The 21,951-nt window shown below is 42.7% G+C and overlaps 1 protein-coding gene across 1 annotated transcript in view; it reads left to right on the plus strand.

Annotated features, from left to right (window-relative positions):
* SORCS3 (sortilin related VPS10 domain containing receptor 3) overlaps window positions 1-21,951 on the plus strand; it is a 303,973-nt gene that overhangs the window by 207,770 nt on the left and 74,252 nt on the right. Inside the window, 2 exon segments of the mRNA XM_054205785.1 lie at window positions 5,608-5,672; window positions 12,501-12,619. Of these exon segments, the coding sequence (XP_054061760.1) occupies window positions 5,608-5,672; window positions 12,501-12,619 (184 nt within the window).

Below are 21,951 nucleotides of genomic sequence, written 5' to 3' on the forward strand. Positions count from 1 at the left end.
TTAGCTGAGAATAAACACTTGGCAGTTTTTTTTACTTTTCTTGCAAACTAAGTCCCACAACAATTACTTCTGCCGATGTCCAGAATTGTAGCATCATGGAAATTAGCACTGGAAAAGACATAGAAAGCTCGAGGGACCTAGCTAAGACACTTTCTTACAGTATCTTCCTGCCCAGGTTTTTTTGCAAGCTTCATTTGAAATATGCTGTGCAAGAAGGTTTTGTCCATAACTCTTCAGAGACCTCATCACTTCCTACCCCATCCAGCAGTGTCTCCCGCTTTTCAGCCACCGAGAATGATACTGTATTTATGTGTTTAGTAAATACACTCTTTCCCCAAACAGTCTAACATTAGTATCTGTTCTTAACTAGGGCAGTTTATGGCATGTGTGTGCAGCTTGTGTGCACATTGGCTGTTACGCGCGCAGAGTTAATGCCCGATGGAGCTAGTTTTAGACTTGACTGCAGTAAATAGCAGATGAATACACAGAATCCCCTTGACCGTCTTAAGGTAACTGCAGTTATTGATACCTGACTAGACAAACGTGATGCCGCATCAGATGGAGAAGGCAGCCTGTTGGCCGTTGTCCATGTTGGAAAGGTATGTATAATTTAGCAATGGTGCTATGTGAAAAGATCCACATCAGTTGAGCAAGAATTGTGTGGACCAGTTTCTGCTCCCATACCCCCCTGTAGACATGGTCCTTTTGTTGCTTGGATTAGTCAGTCCCATGCTCTGCTTTCCGGATACCACGCAGAAGTGTTTATTCACTTCTGGGGCAGGATACAATTAAAATTGCGGTAGACTAATTGGCAACATCCACTAATTTGAATGCAGTTGCCTGCAGCAAGAGGATGTGTTTTTTCCCCCTTTACATATTATTGCACGATAAATGTGCCTTGTTCCTTCCCATTTCCAGCCCTTATCTACTGCACAACATTCTGCTAAGTAGTCTCCATCTGTCTCTTTACATAAGCAGTGACAATTGCCTTCAGTCTGACATCCCAACCTGCAAAAATGAGTTTCCAAGTTGGCATCTTGGGAAAGTCTCAATCCATTGTAAAAGTTCTGATTTTGTTTTCAAAGCCAGAGCTGGTGAATGCCATCTTCACTGGTCAGAAACCAGGCACACACTGGCAAGAAGCTCAATCCAGCTGATTCCAGACGGAGCTTGAAGGCCTGATCCCTGTGACATGATTTTTCACCTTGCTGTAAATCCTTAACACAAATGTTGCTCACGTCCCTTGATACCCGCTCCCACCTCCCAAGCTAATGGGTCCAGGAGACGGAGGAATAGAGCATCTCGTAGTCTCTATTGATGGTTTAGGGAGCAAGGATCAATAGCAGGCAGTCTGAATTGCTCGGCATTTTTTATCTAAGATGCTAGAGTAGCTAACTAACAGTGCTGTCTTTCGTCATTAAATGCCTGATGTCTGGAAAATGGGTAGAAAAAAATGTAAAAATGGTTTATTCCGTGGAAAGGCAGTAGAGTTGGTAGAAACAGTAAGCTGAGGTGTGCAGGTAACCCAGAGAGTCTGCATGTTTCTTTTTCCCTTTCTTTGCATATGCTAGCATTTTTCGTTTTGAACTACACAGAGTCTTATATGGAAGTATTTCAGGAATAGCTACTTACAACGCAGAATACTGTGTTTTCCTTGCCCTTTCTTGCTTGCTCTCCCTCTCGGTCAGAGAGGAAGTATTAGCAGAGTGGCCAAATAAGCGTGCATCCATGCATATTGCTCTTCCCTCAAGATAGAGATAAATATCTTGCCAGGATCCTATCCATCCTTCAGCTTTCAAGAACACGCAATCCTCTTCTGAAATGAAGGGAGGAAAGATATGTGAAAACCAAGAGCCACCATGAGAACAAAAAAGAAAAGCAGCAGAACACAGAGAAAAAGTAACCATTGCTTCCTTCCTAATGAGATTCAGAGAGAGTTTGAATTCTTAATTGGCCAATGTGCCAGCTGCAATACTGGCTGCAGGCTCCACGTTTCAAAAACTGCCTTTGCAGCAGTCAGGGAATGTGTCAGCAGGAAAAAAATGACCTTTCCTGTCACTTCTGCCTGCATCCTCTCGGCATTTTCTCATCCGAGTGGTGATAAATGAAATGGGATGGTGGAGAATGTTGAGTTAGCACGGTTTCTCACAGCGAGAGTGCCCTTTTTCCCCCCCATGGCCATCCAAGGCAGCAGCATGCATGGGTGCATTTTGGGGACCTTGGTTTAGTTTCTGCTGTCTGGAGTTTGTGCACATTCAAAACACAGAACTGAGCTGTGCATGGAGCCTGAGGTGTGACCATGCGGCAGGAAATCTGTTTTCAAGGTGAGCTTAGGCTTCTGAGTGTTTTTAAATACTCTTGTATTTGTAAGCCTCTGAAACAGAGCTGTTTGCCAGCCAGAGCACCATGAAATCCCTTCCCAGCCACCCCACTCTGTGGTCTCCACGTGGTTGTAGAGTACACGCAAGTCAGGGGATGCTGACATCTGTCCTCATTGTACTTTAGTTGCTCAAATAGTTTTGCGCAGTGCATCCTCCAAATGCTCTTCAAGAGAGATAATGCATGAGAAAATGTGAGGCTGTGAAGGCGTCTGCTTTTATTGCTGCTCCTGTATCACCAGACCTGAGAGGTTGTTGTAGTGAGTTCTCTAGACCAGAGAAATTACTGCATGGGATAAAGGAACAGCTTTACAATCTGTGTGTGCGTTTTTGCAGCTGTGCTCCATGACCTCCATTCACATCTTGCTCTTTCCACTGCCTGACTTTTTTGCATTTGTCATGTAAAGCTTCTCCAGACAAATGATGAGAGACCATTTACTGAAAATACCCGCATTCAGGAGTCAGAACACTGCAAAGCAAAGCTCTGTTCTTTGCCAGTGGGAACAGACGTGAGGCAAGGCATGAAGAAGCAGCAGCATTGATTGGGGATTTGTTTTGCAATCAGAGTCTTTGATATAAGAAAGCGACTTGGTTTGGGAGAAGGAAGGATGACCGATGCGTTACTTTACAGGCTTGTTATCTGCCTGCAGATAACAGGAGCTTGTCTTGCTTTTGGGTTGCAGGAGATTGCTTTGTGAGCTTTTCCACTTGAAGTATGGTATTCAGCGAGCAGAGGAGTACTAGAGGAGTGCTGTATGCTGGTCCTTTTTTCATCCTCATCGTTCTGAAAAGAACCATCAGGCTTGTCAGAACTAATTAAGGAAACAAGTAGATGGCACTGGGAAGGAACTTCAAGCTAGAATGACATGTTTCAGGAGACTCTTGTCATCCCCTGGTACTCACATAATAGGCATTATAAGTGGAGTTGATCCACAGAGCTTGTGTGTGCAAACACACAATGATAATGAGTATTTGGGATTTTGTTTGGAAATGGCTTAGGTTTTTTTGAATTACAGCCCTTTTTAAAATGGATATTGATGTGGCAGGCCTTCTACTGATGTTTCTCATTACCTGGACCAGGAGTAGGTTTGCCCCATTGGTGGGGGTGGAAGCACAGTGCCCCCTTCATCTGGAGGAGAGGGACCCAGGAGGTGTCATGGGGAGCAGGTGAGGCAACCTGGCATCGTGGTGTCAGGACACAGCCAATGGCTCTGGGTAGAAGGCTGGTGTCTCGCTTCCAGAAGGAAGCCTGGAGAGTGCAGCCTCCAGGGTGAAGGCTGGATTTAAGCCTGTTAGGAAGAGCTGCAGGGCAGGTTCCTAATGTATTCCCCATCTGTACCTAGAAGAGCTGAAATTACCTTCTATTTGATGAAGTTGTGATGGATAGATATGTTGGTAAGCACGTACCTCTGTCCCGATTGGCATGTCATAGGCAAGGGTCATGATTGCTGAACAGCTGGAATTAAAGCATTTATGGCTACTTATGGGAAAAAGGCAGAAAACTTCAGCTGTGGACTAGAAAGATGTGTGCCCTTTCCCTATATATTGGGAAATAATATTGCTGCACACCATAGTGTTTTTCACTGATATTTTAAGGAATTTCTGTTTGTCCTACTGTCACTTTTAACTATGTCCAGATATTTGGAGGATTTGACCCCAATAATTACATGGTCGCAGGGACTCAGGCCCGTTCTGGCATCCTTACCGGTAACAAACGGCACTTTCTTCCTCGTGGGATCACCCTGAAACTGATGGTAGCGATTAAGGACCAGACTATTTCTCACTGGCAGTAGAATGATGAAAGCTCTGCTGGTGCAGCTTTTTTTTTTTTTGTTGCGTTGGGTTTTTTTGGCCACAATTCACAGTGTGGTGTGAATGGACTCACTATTGATGCGGTGCTCTAGTTAACAAGCAGTGCCAGTTTCAGTTACCTATGCCGTGGGTCATAATGTAGTTGTTTTGGCATTTGCAGCACTGGCTGATCTTAGCTGAACTCCGGCACATTCGTATATCTGTCATTGCTTCAATCGCTATGTTTTTTGTGAGATCCACAAAAATTTATCAGAGCATCTGTATTTTGTTTGCTCTTTTTTCTTCTTTTTTTTTTTTTTTTAAATGTTTTAGCTGTTGATGCCCCAAGGATGAAAGCAGCAAAAGATTGTGATAAAAGTCTCTCAGAACATTAGGGAATTGTGAACATTGGCTGGCTCAGAGGGAATCTATTATTTACAATCTACTGTATCAAATTCAGCTTCCACCAAATTAGAAACTGATTTTTGTCGTTGTCCCTTTTTAATCTAACCCCTTGGTTAACTCAGGAGAAGCAGCCCCATAAATCACGTGGACATCTATGGATTTTTTTTTCCCCTGCCAGCCATTGCTAGGACTAAATGTTCATCTCCCAGTGATTCTTATCAACCAGGACACTAATAATAACATTTCTGTTCTGGGCTTGACTTTGCCTCTGCCAGGAGGAAAACTATCTTTGTAATGTGCTTTGCAAAACATTTTTAGGGAGTAAAATAACAATCCACAGGAAGATTTGACTTGAAGTTCTTGGGTTTCAACCAACGAGGTTAAAGAAACTCATCACGCATTGTTTCATGATTGTCAAGGACCATGGCACGGAATCATGGGGTGAATAACAAATACTTTCTTGATTTTTTTTTTTTTTTAATTATTATTTTTTTAATTTTTCTAAACATCAGAACTTCACCATGCATATGTGTATTATTGGTTTTCTTTTGAAGGTGGGGAAATTGGGGTAAACAATAGCAAGATTGCCCAGCAAACCAGGAGCAGGTCAGGAAACTCAGTCTCTCATGTCACTATTCACCCAAGTAAAACCCCTTTTTAATTTGCTGTCTATGAGCATGAGTTTGCGGTGCCCTCGTCTTTCCTTCAGCATTAAAACAGAGTTCTGGCTTTACTGGGTCTTGGAACCTGCTTGCTTTGCCAGCATAAGAATGATCATTGTAGCTTTGGTTTTATAGGCAAGGGATATAAACTCACTCACCAGCGCCTGGGAAGGTATCTATCTTAAAGGTTGGTATATGGCCCCCGGGAGTGGGCGGTGTAGAAACACGAAGGAAACAAGTTGGTAGAAGGTAGGGACCTACATGCCAGGTGTCACAAGGCAGACTTGAACTGGTTTAGTTTTCCCTCACTCTGATTGCAGCCTTTCGTCTAACCAGCTGCCTTCTTTCTCTCTGTCTCTCCCCTGCCCCAGGTCGGTGACCGGTTTGGATAAAGAACCTGACCTCGTGCACATGGAAGCCCAGACAGCTGATGGACGTGAGTGTCTGCAGCCAACGCTGAAAAAGTGGGCTTGTAGTCAAGAATGGAATGGGAATGGAATTTCACTTTACTCATTTTCTCTCTCCATTTACGTTTTAACTGATATGAAAGATGTGGGTCATGGAGTTTGATGTGAGGCATACTCTTGTCCTTAGCCCCTGGGGGGAAATTCAGAGTCTGGAGGACTTGTGGCTGTGGAGAGGCCGTGTAGAACCACAATCTGTTGGGCTAAGGAGCCGTCTTTTCTGTTCCCTATTTAGCCATTTCAGGTGTATTTTACATGAATCATAAGGAGTAGGGCTACCAGCACTGTGCAGCACAGGGTTCAGGACAGCTGCGTTGTACCTGGAATTTTAAGAAATCACCTATGGTCAGACTTTTCCTCTGCCCAGAATGTCCCTATGCCCCAGGTACCCTTTGTCTCGTATTGGAAGGGTTTCTCAGTTTTGCTTATGATGTATGGATAGGTGCTCCGTACCAAAACATTGCAGACCTTGGAAAGGTGCCTGGATCTGATGTACAAAATAGAAAAAAACCTAATTCTTAACCCTCACTGAAATGGATTTAACCACATTTGCAGTAGAATGGATTCCGATGTAACTAACCTCCAGCGAAGACAGCAGTAAGTATTAGAAGTCAGTTGACCTTTTCCACCACTCTCTCCAAAGTTTTTTAGGTATTTCTCACAGGAGCTACAGCATGGTGGTGCATCTGCTCCTGGGTGGAGCCAGCTTTACTCCTGCTACACAGCAATGGGACATGTGTCCCTTTTGCACTACAGGGACAGTGTGGAAAGTAGCACGGGACTGAGGTTGTAGAGGATTTCTGGGAGGAAAAGACCTCATTTTTGTTGGTGGCAAACTTTTCTCTGTTTTAGTCAAGTGCTGCATAGGCCAGATACTGTGTTAACAAGCTCCTGTCTATCAGGGTAGCTTCTCTGAGGCTGTGGATCTTCTAAAATCACTCATTGGCCTCCCACTGCTATTTAGTGATGGCAGCTGAATAAATAACCAGGCAATAAAAGCTCATGGGTGACAGCTGTTTGTTGAATATGTGGAAAAAGCAAAACAGGCTGGCAGGTGAGGGGGCAAGGTAGGCAGGCTTCTTCAGTGCCTTTGCTGCTGTGTGTGCTGTTATAGGGATGCTGGGAGAAGTGGCCAAAAGCAAGTAAAAAAATAAAGCAAGCAACTAAGCAAACAAACTGCTGATAGAGTTTGTTTTCGAACTAAGTTTAAACTTGCTCACCCAGCTATTTGAATATTGGATGTGTCAAGGATGTGGATGCTTGAAAGAAGCCTCCCCAGTTCACAGACAACTCTCTTCCTTCAGGTCTTTTTTGCTCGGGCATTTGCTGTTTGTTCTTGTTTTAATGTATAAATTCAGCATTTTGACATTGGCAGTTGATGGTATCGAGGTTTCACTGTAAGTCAGACTAGTAGTGTCAGCAAAAGAGGCCTATGGCAAGCCATTGTCCCAGCAGACAGCAGGCACAGGAGAGACCCAGGGGGCTCTCCCCCCTCCACGTCCCGCTGGGGGATGGCACCAAAGGGACTCCTCTCCCAGCCAAACACAGCACAAAAGAACCGCGTTGCTCCAATTAGAGTTTTTAAGGCTTGAAACGATATTAGTTGGTGTTATAAAACATCAGCTGCCTCAGAGCTATAGCCTCACCTGGTGTGAAATGGTACAGCTCTGTGTACTTAGGAATGGGAGGCCGAACTTTTCTCCTCGCTGGCTCTGTAGCCAAAATGGGCCTTCATGCTCTCAGTGAAATGGCTGAGGCACTTACACCTGCTGGAAAACGGGTCCCTGCAGTTATTTCCTCTTGAGCAGAAAGTTTCTGATGAAAGTTTTCCTCAGTAGTGGGAAGAAGGAAAGGGAGGCTTTTTTAATGCCTCCCAGGTCAGTCTGGTGGCTCACTCACTTATCTGATACATTAACAGAGACACATTTGAGTATTCCCACTGCTCCGTTCAATTCAGGGACAAGAATCCATGCCTTCAATGTCCCTGGCCACTTGAAAAGAACATGATTCTTCTAGAGGGGGCATTTGTCTTTCCTCTTCCGTTTTCCTCCGTGCTTTTTATTTAAAAAAAAAAAAAAAAAGAAAAGAAATAAGGGAGGGGAAGAGGGAAGTGGTATTTAAGATTAGACTCCTGAACTTGTTGATTCCTTTTGCCTTTTTTTTTTTTTCTTTCTTTTAGCAGTAATGGGACTCGAGAACCTGTCTAATACCAATTCAGACACCGGACCTAAAATATGCTTGGTGGCTGGGAACAGGTGGTGGGGGCATGCTAAGAGTCTCATTCATCCATAAATTAGTCAAGGCTACCAATAAACTCATGGTGCTGGGACGTGGAAGTCCTGTTCACCACTCTGGTGTCTGTCCTCCGAAACATCTTGCCCCATGGTTTTGTCTGTTGGGTCATTAGGAATGGTAGGGTCTCGGAAAACATCTGCCTCAGTGTCTAGTCTCCTTAAATATTTGCAAAATGCTGCTAATTTCAGTGCCTAGTTGATAAATCTGTTCCTGTCTTTTGTAATAGATTAAGTTTTTCACATTTTTTCTACATCTTGGCAGAGCTATTGTAGCAGAACAATAATCTAGGCTTGCATTTTTAAATTATAAAAACATGTAGCAGCCTTGGGCACTGTACCTTCTGCCTGGGTGTAATAGGCAGCAGCAAGGACAGGGTTGGATGCAGGGGAACTATTACAAATACACTGACACAAGGACCCACCAGCACTCCTGGGAAAGATATATTAAACTTTCTGATGTTCAGTGAGATAATCTTCTCTGCACTCACAGATACAATGCAATAAACAGTATTTTAATTAAAGGGAAAATAGGGAAAAAACCCAACCAGAAAGATAAAACGGGGTAACTAATTCCTGGGGAATAATCTCCAGTTCTCTCTGCATTTCTAGATCCTCTTTTCCTTTGGGGGAAAAATTGTCAAGGCCAGCTATTTTTTTCTCCCTCCCATGGTAACCTTCACTGGCAGTTTATGATTTTAAGTCTTGCCTGGCACCGGAACCTGACTTAAGTTGAGCCAATCTGCCAATGCCACTTATTTCCATCAGCTGCCCTTCTCCTCGTTAGCCATGCTGGCTGTGCCTGCTTTTAGCTGGCTTGTTAACGCTGCCGAGGAGGAGCAGCCCCTGCTGTCCTGTGTTTCTGTAAGTCACAGTAACCTGCATGTAGGTCTGCCCTTTGCAGCCTTCAGCACAGTGGCGAGTTCGACTGTTTCAGTGTCTCCCTTCAGGGACCCACATCTTTGGGTGAGAGAGAGCCTCTTGTGCTCCTGCTTCCCACCAAAGCTATTGTGACTGGAGGGCAAGGAAGATACTTAGTAGCTTGGCTTATTTCACCAGCTTATCACTGCTAATTTCAAGAAATTGCTTCAGTTTTATCACTTCTAAAAAGAGGTGAAAATACACTCCAAATTCTCAAGATGGGAGACTCTGTTAATTAGCAGTGGGGAGGTGTTTTGAGCTCCTCAGCTAGAAAATGGCTGCACATCTGAGACAGCCATTCCCTAATCCTATGTGAGATAAGTTAGTGGGACGGGTTTGTGTGGAGGTATGGATGGTGGGATTTGAGATGTGGGAAACCTTCCAGGCTGCTTGATGTCCGTATTGCCTCATTCACAGATGGGCTGAGAAAGTAGCTGGATGTTGGGTTATATGCATGAGAAGTTTTTGGGGCAGTCTAGGAAATAGGGAGCTCTTCTCAACTCCTTTTGCAGTTGAACACAATAAAAAGAACCCCAAACCCCCCAAAACCTAAACCCCCTAATTCTCATATTGCATGGGATGATACATGAATTAGAACTAATCCCTAGATACAGAGGCCAACGTTCCTTAAGGCAGTTACCTCCCAGTGAAAGGTAAACAAGGCTTTAAAGGCATAGCTTGGGCACATGCCACCTGCCCCTCTGCTTGGCTGTCATTTTTCTTTGTCACTGTGCAAAATGGGGCTGAAAAGAGTTATAACTCCCTTCAGAGATGAGGGAGATAACAGCTTGGAAGTTAGGGTGCCCTCTTCTCTTTAAATTGACATTTTTGTTGAGGGGCCCTGTATTTTCTATATATGGGAATATGTGCTCTGCAAATGGGACCATAGCTCATGAAGGGATCATACCCTTCGAGGTGCCTGAGCAGGGACTTGGGGTTGTTTCTTGCTTCCAGTCTGTCATATTTTCACCTGATTTTAAAATATATTTTAAAGGGAATTATTTCTCATTCTTGATGGGGCAGCAGGAAGCAAGGCAAGACTTGAACTTATTTTTGTGTCCAAAGACAGGTTTGAAGATAATTTTTTTTGTGTCTGTGTTTTCTTTCATAGGCCTTGCATTGTAAAATATATGAAAATAAGTAAACAAGGACTAGATCGAAAATGGGTAGTGAGCTACGCCCCTTCACCACCACCAGCTTCCCATGAATATTAATCAGGTGCCATTCTTTGAGTGTATATGATTGCTGGTGTAACACACTCAAAATGACACATTTCCCAATAGGCAGGAAGCTAGTTGTCATGTCAACATTAGTGATTTATTTGCATTTATTTGTGACAGCTTTTTATTCCTTTTCTCATTCTGTCACTCAGCAGCAGCAAATTATCCCCTTTTTGGAGGGATAAGAATATCCAGGCAACTGTGTGGGAGAAGATACCGGAGGGAATGAGATTCTAAAAATATGGCTCCTGACCTCTTCTCCTTGTTCTGCTTAATTTTAGTGCTACCTCAAAGAACAAGTGAAGGCTGCTGAGTAATTTGGGTAGCATGGTAGTATATAAGACCCTCTTGATTTCTGAGAATTTGCTTTTGTCAACCACAAAGATGTCTTAGATTCCACACTGAGGAGGTAAATAGCAGCTCCGGACCAAGTGTGTATGTGTCAGCTGATGAAGAACCTTAGTTTATCCCAGCTGAGACTCCGATCTCTCTAGTGCTGCTGGTATTTTACGCTGGGAGAAAGTGCAACTCCGATACTCCAGTGATTTGACACTGTCACTAGATCAGGTATTTTTCACCATACACTTTAATTACCTCCAGATACTCTGAGCTGGCAACAGCAACACTTCCGCTGCGTTAGCATCATCAGTGGGACTACGTTTTCATTGCGCCAGACTTATTCAACTGCTGTGAATCAGCCACATAGGCCTTATTAACCTGGTATTCCCAGTGCCTCAACCCAGAACCAGGTCTGCAGCCTTTAAACATGGACCTCCAGTCATGTGACTGGGCATGAATCTTGATTAGATTAAAGCTCGATTGTAGTTCGTGACTTTTATTAGACAATATCTTTTTTAAAATTATTATTCTTCTTATCAGTGCCTCTGACTTGCGTTCTATTTGCATTCTTAAGATGGTGGGACAAAGCTATGGAAGGGGAGACTGCCTGTTTGTGAATCTTGTCTTTGAATCCGGGAAGGCAGTTAGCTGAGTGTCGGAGGATTTCAGTCATGCCCCTCAGTGCTTTCCACTGAACCACATTTTGCTGTCACTGGGAAGACACAGACTAAGGACAATAGCAGGTTTCATGAGATGGAGAATCCTATAAGCAGCTTTGTTAGGCTAGTTACTGCCCTTCTAAACTTCCCTTTTATCCTTTTGGGCTCAGTTTGACAAGATCCTTGTTAACAAGTGCAGCTGTGAACTAAAATCACTGCACCGGGCTCATCCCAGCCCTTATAAACTCACTGTTTTCTTCCTTGATGGTCTGTTCTCACCCTTTGTAGAAAAGCGAACAAGTGCATGAATCTAAGAAGGCTGTAGAAGTGCCGCAGTGTAAAAGATATGACCCTTTTATCACTGCAGTCGTCATCTTAGTTGTATTTTCATTTTCTCCCTAATTCGCAGTTTTCAGAAGAGCAGTTGAAAGGCAGAGATGGCATATTTAGATTACATACATCCAGAGACACAGTGCTTTGATTGTTCTGTTTCATGAGATCCTTTCTTAGCCTAAGTGAAATAACGCTTAATCCCCTATAACCCCTGCCATTTTGCAGGAGGTGAGCACGTCTCTTCTTGCCATTCTGAGCAACTTTCTGTATGTCTGCCTTTGCCCCTTTGCCTTATGTCTTCTTCCTGTTCTTCTCCCAGTCCTATTCCTTCTCTTAAGCAATGCCAAGGACTGACAAGGCATCCCATTAGTGTGGTGGTCTTCTCATCTTCTCTCTAGACAGAAGCATTTGATGCCTCTTGCGGTGCATATAACAGCTGTTGGGACTCTTCAGCTAGTTATGCTATTTCAAGTCCATGGTGTTTTCACGCCTAGCCTAGGTTGGTTATAAAGACATAGTTTTGTGCCATTTTCACAGCAAAATAAGTAAACTTAATAGTGCTGGTTTGGACTTTTTTTTTTTTCCCTCCTTGTGTGTTACTACCACAATTAACACCAGTCACCAAGGCTAGGGTATTTCAGGGTGAGGATGGGGATATAATTCCCAGCAGGGTAGTGGAATTGATAAATTCTGCTTGGGGGGCTTTTGAAATCTTCTTCTGCTCCATATGGTCTCATCATCAGTTTTCTGATGCATTTATGATTTGTACCCTCCATTTATGGTTTGAACTCCAGTTGCTGGTGGGATATCTGCATAACAGAGAAGGGAATGGTGGGTGTAGAAGTGTGATGAATTCCTGACTCCAGAGAGCAGTTACAGTTTTAAAGGACGGAGGTAAATCATGCAATAATGTCTAGCTAGTTGGAGATGAGGTTAAGACTTCCCTTCAGAGACCTTCTTTCGAGCTGCTGGTGACATTTTCTGACAACAGGCTCCTGTCTGAGCATTTCTCATGTGTGCATATTCTCCCATTACAGACACCCACTATTTGACCTGTCGGATCCAGGAGTGCTCGGAGACCAAAAGGAGTGGGCCATTTTCGCGCTCCATTGACATCAGCTCCCTTGTTGTTCAGGATGAATATATCTTCATCCAGGTATGTTGGCTTGATGCAAATGTGACATGAATTCTGCCTGTGAGAGTTATTTGTTCTGTGCAAAAGAGGAGGCATATTCTTAGGACAAGTACATGGGACCGCAAGTCATGAGAGCTGGGAGTCTGTATCTGCCTGCTATAAATTGGCGGTGCAGTCTGGGATAAAACAGTTGGTATCTCTGCTCATCAGATGGTGAATCTGATATATTTTGGAAGTTCATTCATTGACGAACGTAAGGGTCCATGGGTTTCACGGGAGCTCTAACTTGCTATTGTTGTGGCTACTTGGAAAATACAAGTGATGAATTGGAGAGAACAGAGAAGAACAAAGGAAAGGTGCGAGTGATCATTTTAACAAATGGAACGGTTTATGCTGATTTGACAGTCAAGTAATGCTAATGGAGCGAACAAAGATCTGCAGTAGGAGGTAAAATAGTGAGATTGGAAAAAGATGTTACAAGGCAATTTCAAAGTGGAAGATGGCTGTAAATTTGTCAGCTAGTTGATGATGATTTTGGAGATGAGGAGAAAGTGACAGAAATTGAATGAGAAACTACTTGGTTTTGAGATTTTCTGAGAATACATGGGCTGGATGGAACAAGGCCATCTCTCCACATTTCGTACCTGTGGAAGTGTGAGAATGAATAGTACTCTATGGAAGAACACTTCCTCAAGATGTGCCATTTGGGTGAAAACTGGGAGCCAGGCTGCAGTGATTCCAGGTCGTAGAAAGCTCAGGAGACAAAGTGATTACAGACATGATGGTGTTAACTGCTTGTCACCAATGCTGAAGAGGGGGAAATGAGATGAGATGGAGCTTGGATCCAGGTGGTAGAGGAGAGACATATGCTTCCCTTTTTGAGCAAGACTGTGTTACGTTAAGCTCCTATTTTACTTCCTTGGGGGAATATTTTGCTTGAATATATCCAAGTTATAAGAAAGTTCTGCTCTGTTTATTGTGAAATTTTCTTAGAAATGGGAGTTTAAGTAGGAAGGCCGATAATTCTGTGCTGGGATTAGGTGGAGGACTCAATCTCTATGAGCTGGGAGGACTGCAGTATGGAAACTGTGTGTGCTTAAGTAACGTTGGCAGACCTCCTCCTGGGAGTAGGGGATTCTGCTGCTCTGGAGATGGCTGATTGCTATGGGAGCCACAGCTCCCCTCATTCCCCACTGAAACCCAGCCTTCTACCATTTTGGCATCATGGGGGAGACCTGCTGCTAGAAAACACTGAGAACGTAGCTTTTGAAACTTAGTAAGTCACGATTTGACAAGAGGCAATGGCTTTCCAGTCAGTAAATGCTCTGCTCTCCAAGGAACATTTGAGAAAGACACTCTTAATCTGGCATTTTATGTCTGTGTCTGAGAGTATGGTGGAACATCTAATTCTTTAAGGCTAGCATGAGGCCTTACAGAGGTTTCTCATTCCACAGCTCCCACCTGTGATAAACAAGGCTGCTCTGTTTAGAAACTTGGGCTCGCAGTGAGGACATCCGCCTGCTGTGCGTATTCCTCTGCCTCAAATTAGCAGTGAGCGGCTCAAGCTAATAGCTGCTAATTGCTTCAAATTAAAAAAAAAAAGTGTGTGTGTGTGTGTATACAAACACATGCATGTATGTATATATAATACAAGTGCCTTGACTATCCTTTGCAATGGTTTATTATAGCTTAATGGGTCTTTGAAGCGAAAATCATATACCCACACTTTTAAAAAATGTTAAATATACACACTGAACATTTCTGCTGCTTTGAGCAGCAGACTCTCCCTTTCACAGGTTGCCTATCACTTTCCCTCTTTTTCATATTACACTTGCAGGATTTCTGACTGCCCAGCAGCCTGTCCTGGGTGGCTGCAGAAGCTGGGCATGGATCGAGTCTGTGCAGTAGTGGAGTAACACGCAGACACTTCACATTCACAGCACACACCTCTCTGAGCTGAAGGTGTGTTAAATCCACCGTGTCCGGCATACGGTCGATGGGCTATGCAGAGTGTTTGCTCAGTACATATGTAGGAGTGCTGATATGTCCTGGATGTATTAGCCTCACAAGCCATGTAATGTAGCTGCCTATTATGGGATGTGTCAGATTGACTGTGTGTGCAATGTCTCATGCATATCATTCTGTCTGGATAATCTTGGACAGAAATATGGGAGCCGGCTCTTTTGAATTTCAAATATTAGACAGAGATGAATAAATAAATATCAAATTAAATGTTAAGAACCTGGTGAGGTTTAGTAGCTGCATAAAGGATGTGTGCATGAGTTCTGATCTGTCTGTGCTGGAACAAATCAGAAGTAATGTCTTGGAGTAGACAGAGGAACTCGTTTCTTTTAACTTTTGTCATGAAAACAATAGATTTTCAGTCTAAACCAGTATCCGTGTTCCTCCAAAGTGAGTGGAGAGATCAAAATATTCAGGGGCAATTTATCTCCTCCTATTGCACCTATTGCAGGATGAGGTAGGTCTCTGAATATGCCTTTCTCATTAATATTAGAAAGAACTTAAGTATAGCTTAGAGAAGACTCCTAACTTTTTGACAGCTAAAATTAGGGAAGATGAATCCCAGCTATTGATATCAACATTTTAGATTATCTGCATGCAGTTATTTACTAGTGAATATCCATTCTAATCACGTTGATGAACAGGCCTGTAGCATAAGATTCTTAGGAAGCATTAACGTGTGTAACTGTGCACTCAAAGCAAATGTGATGCTATGGTGCATAATGGATAGGGGAAAGAAGAATAGGGGAAATGTTACAGTGCCATTATAAATCAATGATTCCTTATGTGGAATGGTGTTGTGCAGCACTTCTGAAAGGATGTTGCAGAATTGCAGTGCAAAGAAAGAAAATGAGAATGATCCTATACTTGAGAAAAACTTGCCCATGAAGAGAGTTTGAAAAGACTGGGACTGGTTACCAGGCAAAGGAGATAAATAACATATAACGTGATGAAAAATGTAAAAGGTAATGAAGATGGAAGGAAGAAATAGCTACTAAGAGAGAGTAAGAAGAATTCTTATAAATAAAACAGAAAGGGATCGCTCTGAATTTATTGATTGACTTTCTATTTGATTGATCAAGAGTTATTTAAGGATGCTTAGCACATCACTACGATTAGATAATTCTGCATAAATTGATACATTAAGAGAAAATTCTGCCCTCTCTTGTGAGTATAAGTTTTCATTCAGTTCACAGGATTGCTCTGATGTAGCCAGGAGCCAGTATCACCATCATCTTCTTTCATGGTTAATACTTAAAATTCATACAGCTTGCAAAGCAGGTCATTTATTTGTAAGAAAACCTTGGAATATGTCTGAATTTATTTAGTGTACCAAAAAGGAGCTAATTTGATGAGCAACTTCGCCATTAAGGTCAGTGTCAGTTGTGTTCGATTATACAGCTGTGCACTAGTGGAGCCCATATTTTTTCTACAGCTGTAATATGCCATTCTCTATAGCTGTACCACACAGCATCCTTATTGGTGCCTTTTAGTACTTGCTACTGAGATAGCATCACTTTCTAAACTTAGGTGCAGAGATAACCTGCAAACGCCTATAAGATTTGACTTCCTGAGAATTACTTGAACTGCTATGATATTCTCATGTGCAGAGCCTACATTATAGGACCCAGGGGTCAGGGATACCACGACAGACAGTCTTTTGTTTTATGTATGAATCTAGTGTATTGATATTTTGGAGAATTCTACGGTAAAAATAAATCACAGAGAGAATCCTGGGGAAAATATTTTTCAAGCAAGTCTTATATCAGGGTTTCTAATGGAATCGCTTGGGTTGCTGAAAAGAGTCTAAAATCCTGTTTTGAGGAAATTCTGTTTTGAGTGAGAAAGCATTGTTTGGAGAAAAACTTGTTATTTTCCTATAAGTAAACAAATAACATCAGTGCTACTTAGTTCTTTAGAGACTAAAGAGAAGAGCAGGAATGAACTGTGAATGTTTCCTTGCCAACAGATGAAACCTTTCCACTGAAAATGCAAGAAAGCACCAGCAAATGTCATCACTTACTGCAGGGAGTGAGGAGAGTCTGGGCCAGCAGTACAGCGTTGCTTATTTGTGGTGGTATGAGAACTCAAGGGGGTATGAATACGGCAGTGCATTCATTGGAAATCGCCTTTGCTCTGGGAGGACAGTGGTTTTTGCAGAAAGCAACATTCTTGTGGACAGACCTACAGCTGCCATAGGGAGCTAATTATTGCTAAGTTAATGTAGTTGTTCCCAGTTACCCAAAGGTTATGTGCAAGCTATCTGCGGTGCAGTAGCTCAGTGGTTCTGCTGGGTGTCTGGAGTCCCGTGCTGGACCAGACTGGCTTCTGGTGGGGACTGATGACATTCCCAGTGCACTGGTGCAGACCCGTGTAAGGGCTGTATTTTCACACAGAAGCCTAGGTATCAGGAGAGGGACAATAATCATGATGAAATTCTTCAGAATGTGTGGCATGAAGACTGCTAGCAGTACTGCTGTTGTAGCACTGGTGGCCTAAGGATGTAAGTGAGACAAAGTTTACAGGGAGAGGTAGTATTTTTTATGAGGTTGGAATTGATTGATAAATGGAGTTAGAAAAGGACAGATAAGCTTTTGGGCATACTCACAAGATCCAAAGGGACTTGAGGAAGGATTTGGTCTCTGAAAATTGAAAATTGTCGTCTTTTTTTTTTTCCCCAGCTGTAGATGTAGGTCTCATAGAAAAATGTTTTCTCCCCCTATTAATCTTGTGTTTTCCTTGTGTAAACCCTACAGTGTGTGGCTTTCCTCCCAAAAGGTCGTACCAGTCTAGTTCAGCATCCAGTTAACAGTGTCCCCATTCCTCCCTTGAGCTTCTGTCTCTGTCAGTGCCTGGAGACACCTTGGGGTAACTTTGGCCTTTTTGATTTGAACTGGCTGTAAGTCAGTGCAGAGATGTGTGGATGCGTGATCAATACCTATCTTGATTGGTTCTTATGTCTTTATTTTTCTTGGGGATAGTGCAGACTCTGCTATCCCAACAGAGTGCAGCTGAAGTTGATCTCAAACGTAGCTCAGAATTTCGGCACGTTCCATGGCAGTGGCAAAGTTACTGGGTGTGGAAGACTCCTCTGAGATTTAGAAGCTGACACCTCGTTTGAATTTGGGTATGATGCCTGTTTTTTCTAGCAGGCCAAACAAATGCTTTTGGAGATGAACGCTCTCAGATCCGCCTTTTGCTGGTCATCTCACTTCATAAGGAGAAGAACAATAACTGCAAGTTCTGATTGAAAACTGCTGGCTGTTTGCTTCAGACCCTGCTCCTTTTCCACTTTAAAGGGAAAGGGCTTTACACCATTAACCAGGAAGGCATACTGAAAGACAGTACATTATCACTTTCCCAAGCCTTTAAATAGTGGGAATATGGGTGCCCCTTTTCTACTCCCGTGGCATAATTTACTAAGGTGTTTAACTGCAGGCTGAAATTCATAAGAGGGTCTGGTCTGTCACCTAGCCCTCCTGCCATTTCTCTTCTTGGGAAGCTTTCTTGGCAGCTTTCTATGCCGTTTCATTTGTTCACTCTCCTGGGAACTGCACAGCTCTCTTGAATCCAGGTTCCTTAAGGTCAGGTTGTGCTGGAACATTTGATGGTCCTATGTCCAAAAAGCTAAGCTGCTCTGGTGATTGCCCATTCTTTTTTGTTGAGGTTATGTGATGAAGGAAGGAAGGAGTGTGAGGGGAGCTGGAAAGAGAGTGAGTGAGTCTTGTCTGTGGTTTATAATCCTCCCCAATGAGATGGGGTCTCTGGCATTGCCATTTAGGAGCAGGGGCTGGTGATTACTCACAGCTTGCACGTGCAGCACTGTGGGAGCAGCTGCAGTTCTTATAGATGGCAGGAATTCCGTGTGGAAAGTGAAAAATTTAAGTCAAAATGCTCTTTGATACTGATCATGTGTCTGGCGCTCTTTCACCCCCTGAAGTAATTTTGCACTTAGAAGACTTTTGCTTAATTCAGCGAGTTGCACAGCAGGGCAGCGTCTCAGCCTGCTCACTAGCATGAGTGAAAAGGAGCAAACCCAGAATTTCTCCAGATGTTGTGTGGTGCAGTTAAGTGGGACTCTTACAATACAAGTCCAAATAATTTCTCTGGCTCAGAGGAGCAAACACTTCTGCCAAAATCTGTTGAAGCAATTCAGTTGTCCTGTGCATCAAAAAGTTTCCTTTAAACATACACAGATGTCAGTATTCACCCACAATCACTGATAGCTTCTTATAGAACCTATGGATAATATTGCCTTTTTGGGATGCTTGGAGTCTCATCAGAGTGTGTCCAAAAATTTCAGCTGACATCATTTGATGGAAAACGGCTTTTATAGAAATACCACCCCCACCCCCTTTTTTTTGTCTGAATGGAATTCTGTTTTTATCGAAGTGGATGTGTTTATGAGAACCTTTTTTTGGGGGGGGCCCACTAAAAAGAAAAATATTTATTATTTATACCCTTAGAACTGGGGTGGAGGGACGTTTCTCTTTGAGGTTTTATAGAGGGGAAAAAAAGTTCCTAATTCTCTAAGCTAAATATGCCTAAGCTTAGCTCAGAGAAGTAGTTTAGTACTATTACTGGTTGTAACTGTGGTTGTTTAGAAAAACCTGGAAGTGCTTATGTTTAGTAGGACATGAGCATATGTTTCAAGTTTATTGGGTATTTAAGGCTAGGCTAAATGAGCATATTTGCTGAATCGAAGTCAGTTATCAGGTGAGTGGACTTCAACCAACAGCCACAGCTGAGATTATGCCAATTCATATGGATTCCTGACCTCAGCTATCAAGCTGTCAATTTAATAACTTAAATAAGTTGAAAATTTCCCCAAGAATAAAGGAAATAAAAAGATAATTTATTTTATTTTATTTTTTAATTTGAAACTTCTCATCAGTGAAACAAGATAGGAGGGGAGAAATTAAACTTTGATTTCCTGGTCTAGAGCCTTCACTTTATTTTCATAGAAGCTAAATACACCATTTCAAATATAAATTTCTTTCCTCCACTTTTTAACTAGGAGCCAAAGGTCTTAACAGAAATCAATCCATGCAATTTATTTTTAACTTCACCCTGCTTAGCTACGATTGATTTTTATCTTTGCGATCGATGGTAGAGAAAGCGGCTTGGCGGGACAATGGAGCACTCTTCAACTTGTAGGGTTTGGTCTTTGAGTCTTTTATTGAAGAAATCATTAAAAGCTTATTATGAAACTAATAGGATGAAGACGTTTAAATGATGAACATGATTACACCTGTTTTACTGGTGAATAATGCCTGCTACAGCTGATCTCCTCTTGCCCCTATTTAAAATGCTGGACAGCACTCCAGTGGGCGAAATTAATCCATACAGATGAAAGAAAGTGCATCCCAGGTGCTAGTTAAAATCTCTTTATAGCAAGACTGGCAGTAAGTAGTTAGCTACTCTCCTCTTCACTGCTGGGTGGTTTTCATCCAGTTCTAGCACTGTTTCATCTTTGCTGCGCCAAATATCGGATTCGGAACTTGAACCTAAATATCTGGTGGTAAAAAATTATTAACATGTTCCTTTATTTATTTATCTATACTTATTTTGTTTGTAGAGCTTTTTGTGCTGTATTTTCTTCTATCACTCTCTCCTCTCCACTGGTGTTGTCTGATTTATCAGCAGTGTCTGCAGCTGAAGATGTAAAGGATTATCTTGGTAGACTCATAGTTTCCTCTGAAATCCTTCAAAAGGGGATTTAACGTGTACAGTTATGCTTCTCTCTTAAATTGGTTTCTGTGTGGGTAATGTGCATTTGCAGCTCTAATGTGGTTTATGTTTTGGTGTAACCGTGCACATTTTCTGCAGGAATTGCTTTTGCAACAATTCCAGTGTCCTATAGCTTGTGCCATTACAGCTCTGAGGGGAGAGGGAAGAGAATGGGGACTGGGCCAATATAATGAATGCTCCTTTGTCTTAGCAAATTTTCACTGATGGGTCTGATGCATAAGTGGCATGTTTTCAAAATCTGCTGAATCTCCCAGGCAGCTTGAGGGTGCTTTGTGCACAGAATCACTAATCTGTATGTCTCTGCATCAGAGAGAGACATATCTGCTCATGCTCAGGTAATAGCATATTTCTTTAATGACTCTGCAGAAGGTGTGCTATTAACGAAAACCACACGGAGATAATTCAGACTAGATGGTACCTCTCACGATGTGATTTATGTTTGGGCAGTGGACAGCCTCAGTACACAGAAATATCTGGAAGGTGGTTTGTCCTGGCCATGATGAATAATGAAGAAGGAAGAACATTACACAAGGCTGGTGCAGATGTGTTCTTTCTTATCTTCTGAATCTCTTGTGACTGGCATTGGGGTTAGATTTTGGCGAGGAGGCACAACTTTTCAATCCTTGGGCTGGCAAACTTGTGCAAGGCCTAGGCAGCAGCTGGCTCTGAAGAACACCAAAATACCTTGCTAAAGGTGTGAGTGGAGCAACCTGCCTGCTTAACTTGTCATCACTCCTCCATGCTTTAATCCACAATTTGCTTTAGGAGATTTTATGCCCACAGGAAGGAGAAAGGGTAACCAAGGTTAAAGCAGTGGGGAGGGCTGCCAGGGCAATGCTTTGGAGATGGAGAACACAGATCCAGGATGCTGTTACAGTACTGATATAGTGTTTCTTAACTTTTGACTTTTCCAACTCATTTGATGGTACTGGGACGGAGGAAGCTCTACGAACAAAGGAAGTCACCCCAGGAAGAAAGTAGGGGGGGTTATTGGGCATAACATCAAAAGACTTACTGTCAACAAGGAAGTTTAAAATTTGGTTCTGTAATGGACTGAGTCACCATTTACTGTGCTTGAAGTGGGAGGTAAGTTACAGGAACCACAAATGTCTAAGCATGCGTGGTCATTGTGGGTTGATCTGTGCTATTAGCAATTCAACATTATCAACTGTGTAAAAAGTAGATGATCTGTTCCCATAACTGTGCAGGACAAGCGATAGTTAATGTTGTAAACCACCTGGCTGATAAACTATGTAGAAAAGAGCCCTCTGTTCTCCTTTAGACACTAGCTTAGGAAGCTTCTGCTATCTGCACGCTGTCACTTTTTCTCTGCCAAGGCTGTGCCTTTAATATATGGTGTTTCATTGTCAGCCTCTGTGCGTGTTCCTTTAAGCTTTCTGTGAGTTCTTTGAGCAGCAGGAGGCAGGTGCATCTTGCTTAGCCCAGGGTCATTTCAGAGATTTAATATTTCCATATTTTTTACAGCAATACCTGCCTTACATTGGAAGTTATGGGTCCCGTGTCAGCTAGCCAGGAAGATGAGAAGGAAGCCTGGCACACTGTGGTCCGCAGTTCCTGAC

This window comes from Rissa tridactyla, chromosome 6, assembly GCF_028500815.1.
Source record: "Rissa tridactyla isolate bRisTri1 chromosome 6, bRisTri1.patW.cur.20221130, whole genome shotgun sequence".
NCBI classification, from domain to species: Eukaryota; Metazoa; Chordata; class Aves; order Charadriiformes; family Laridae; genus Rissa; species Rissa tridactyla.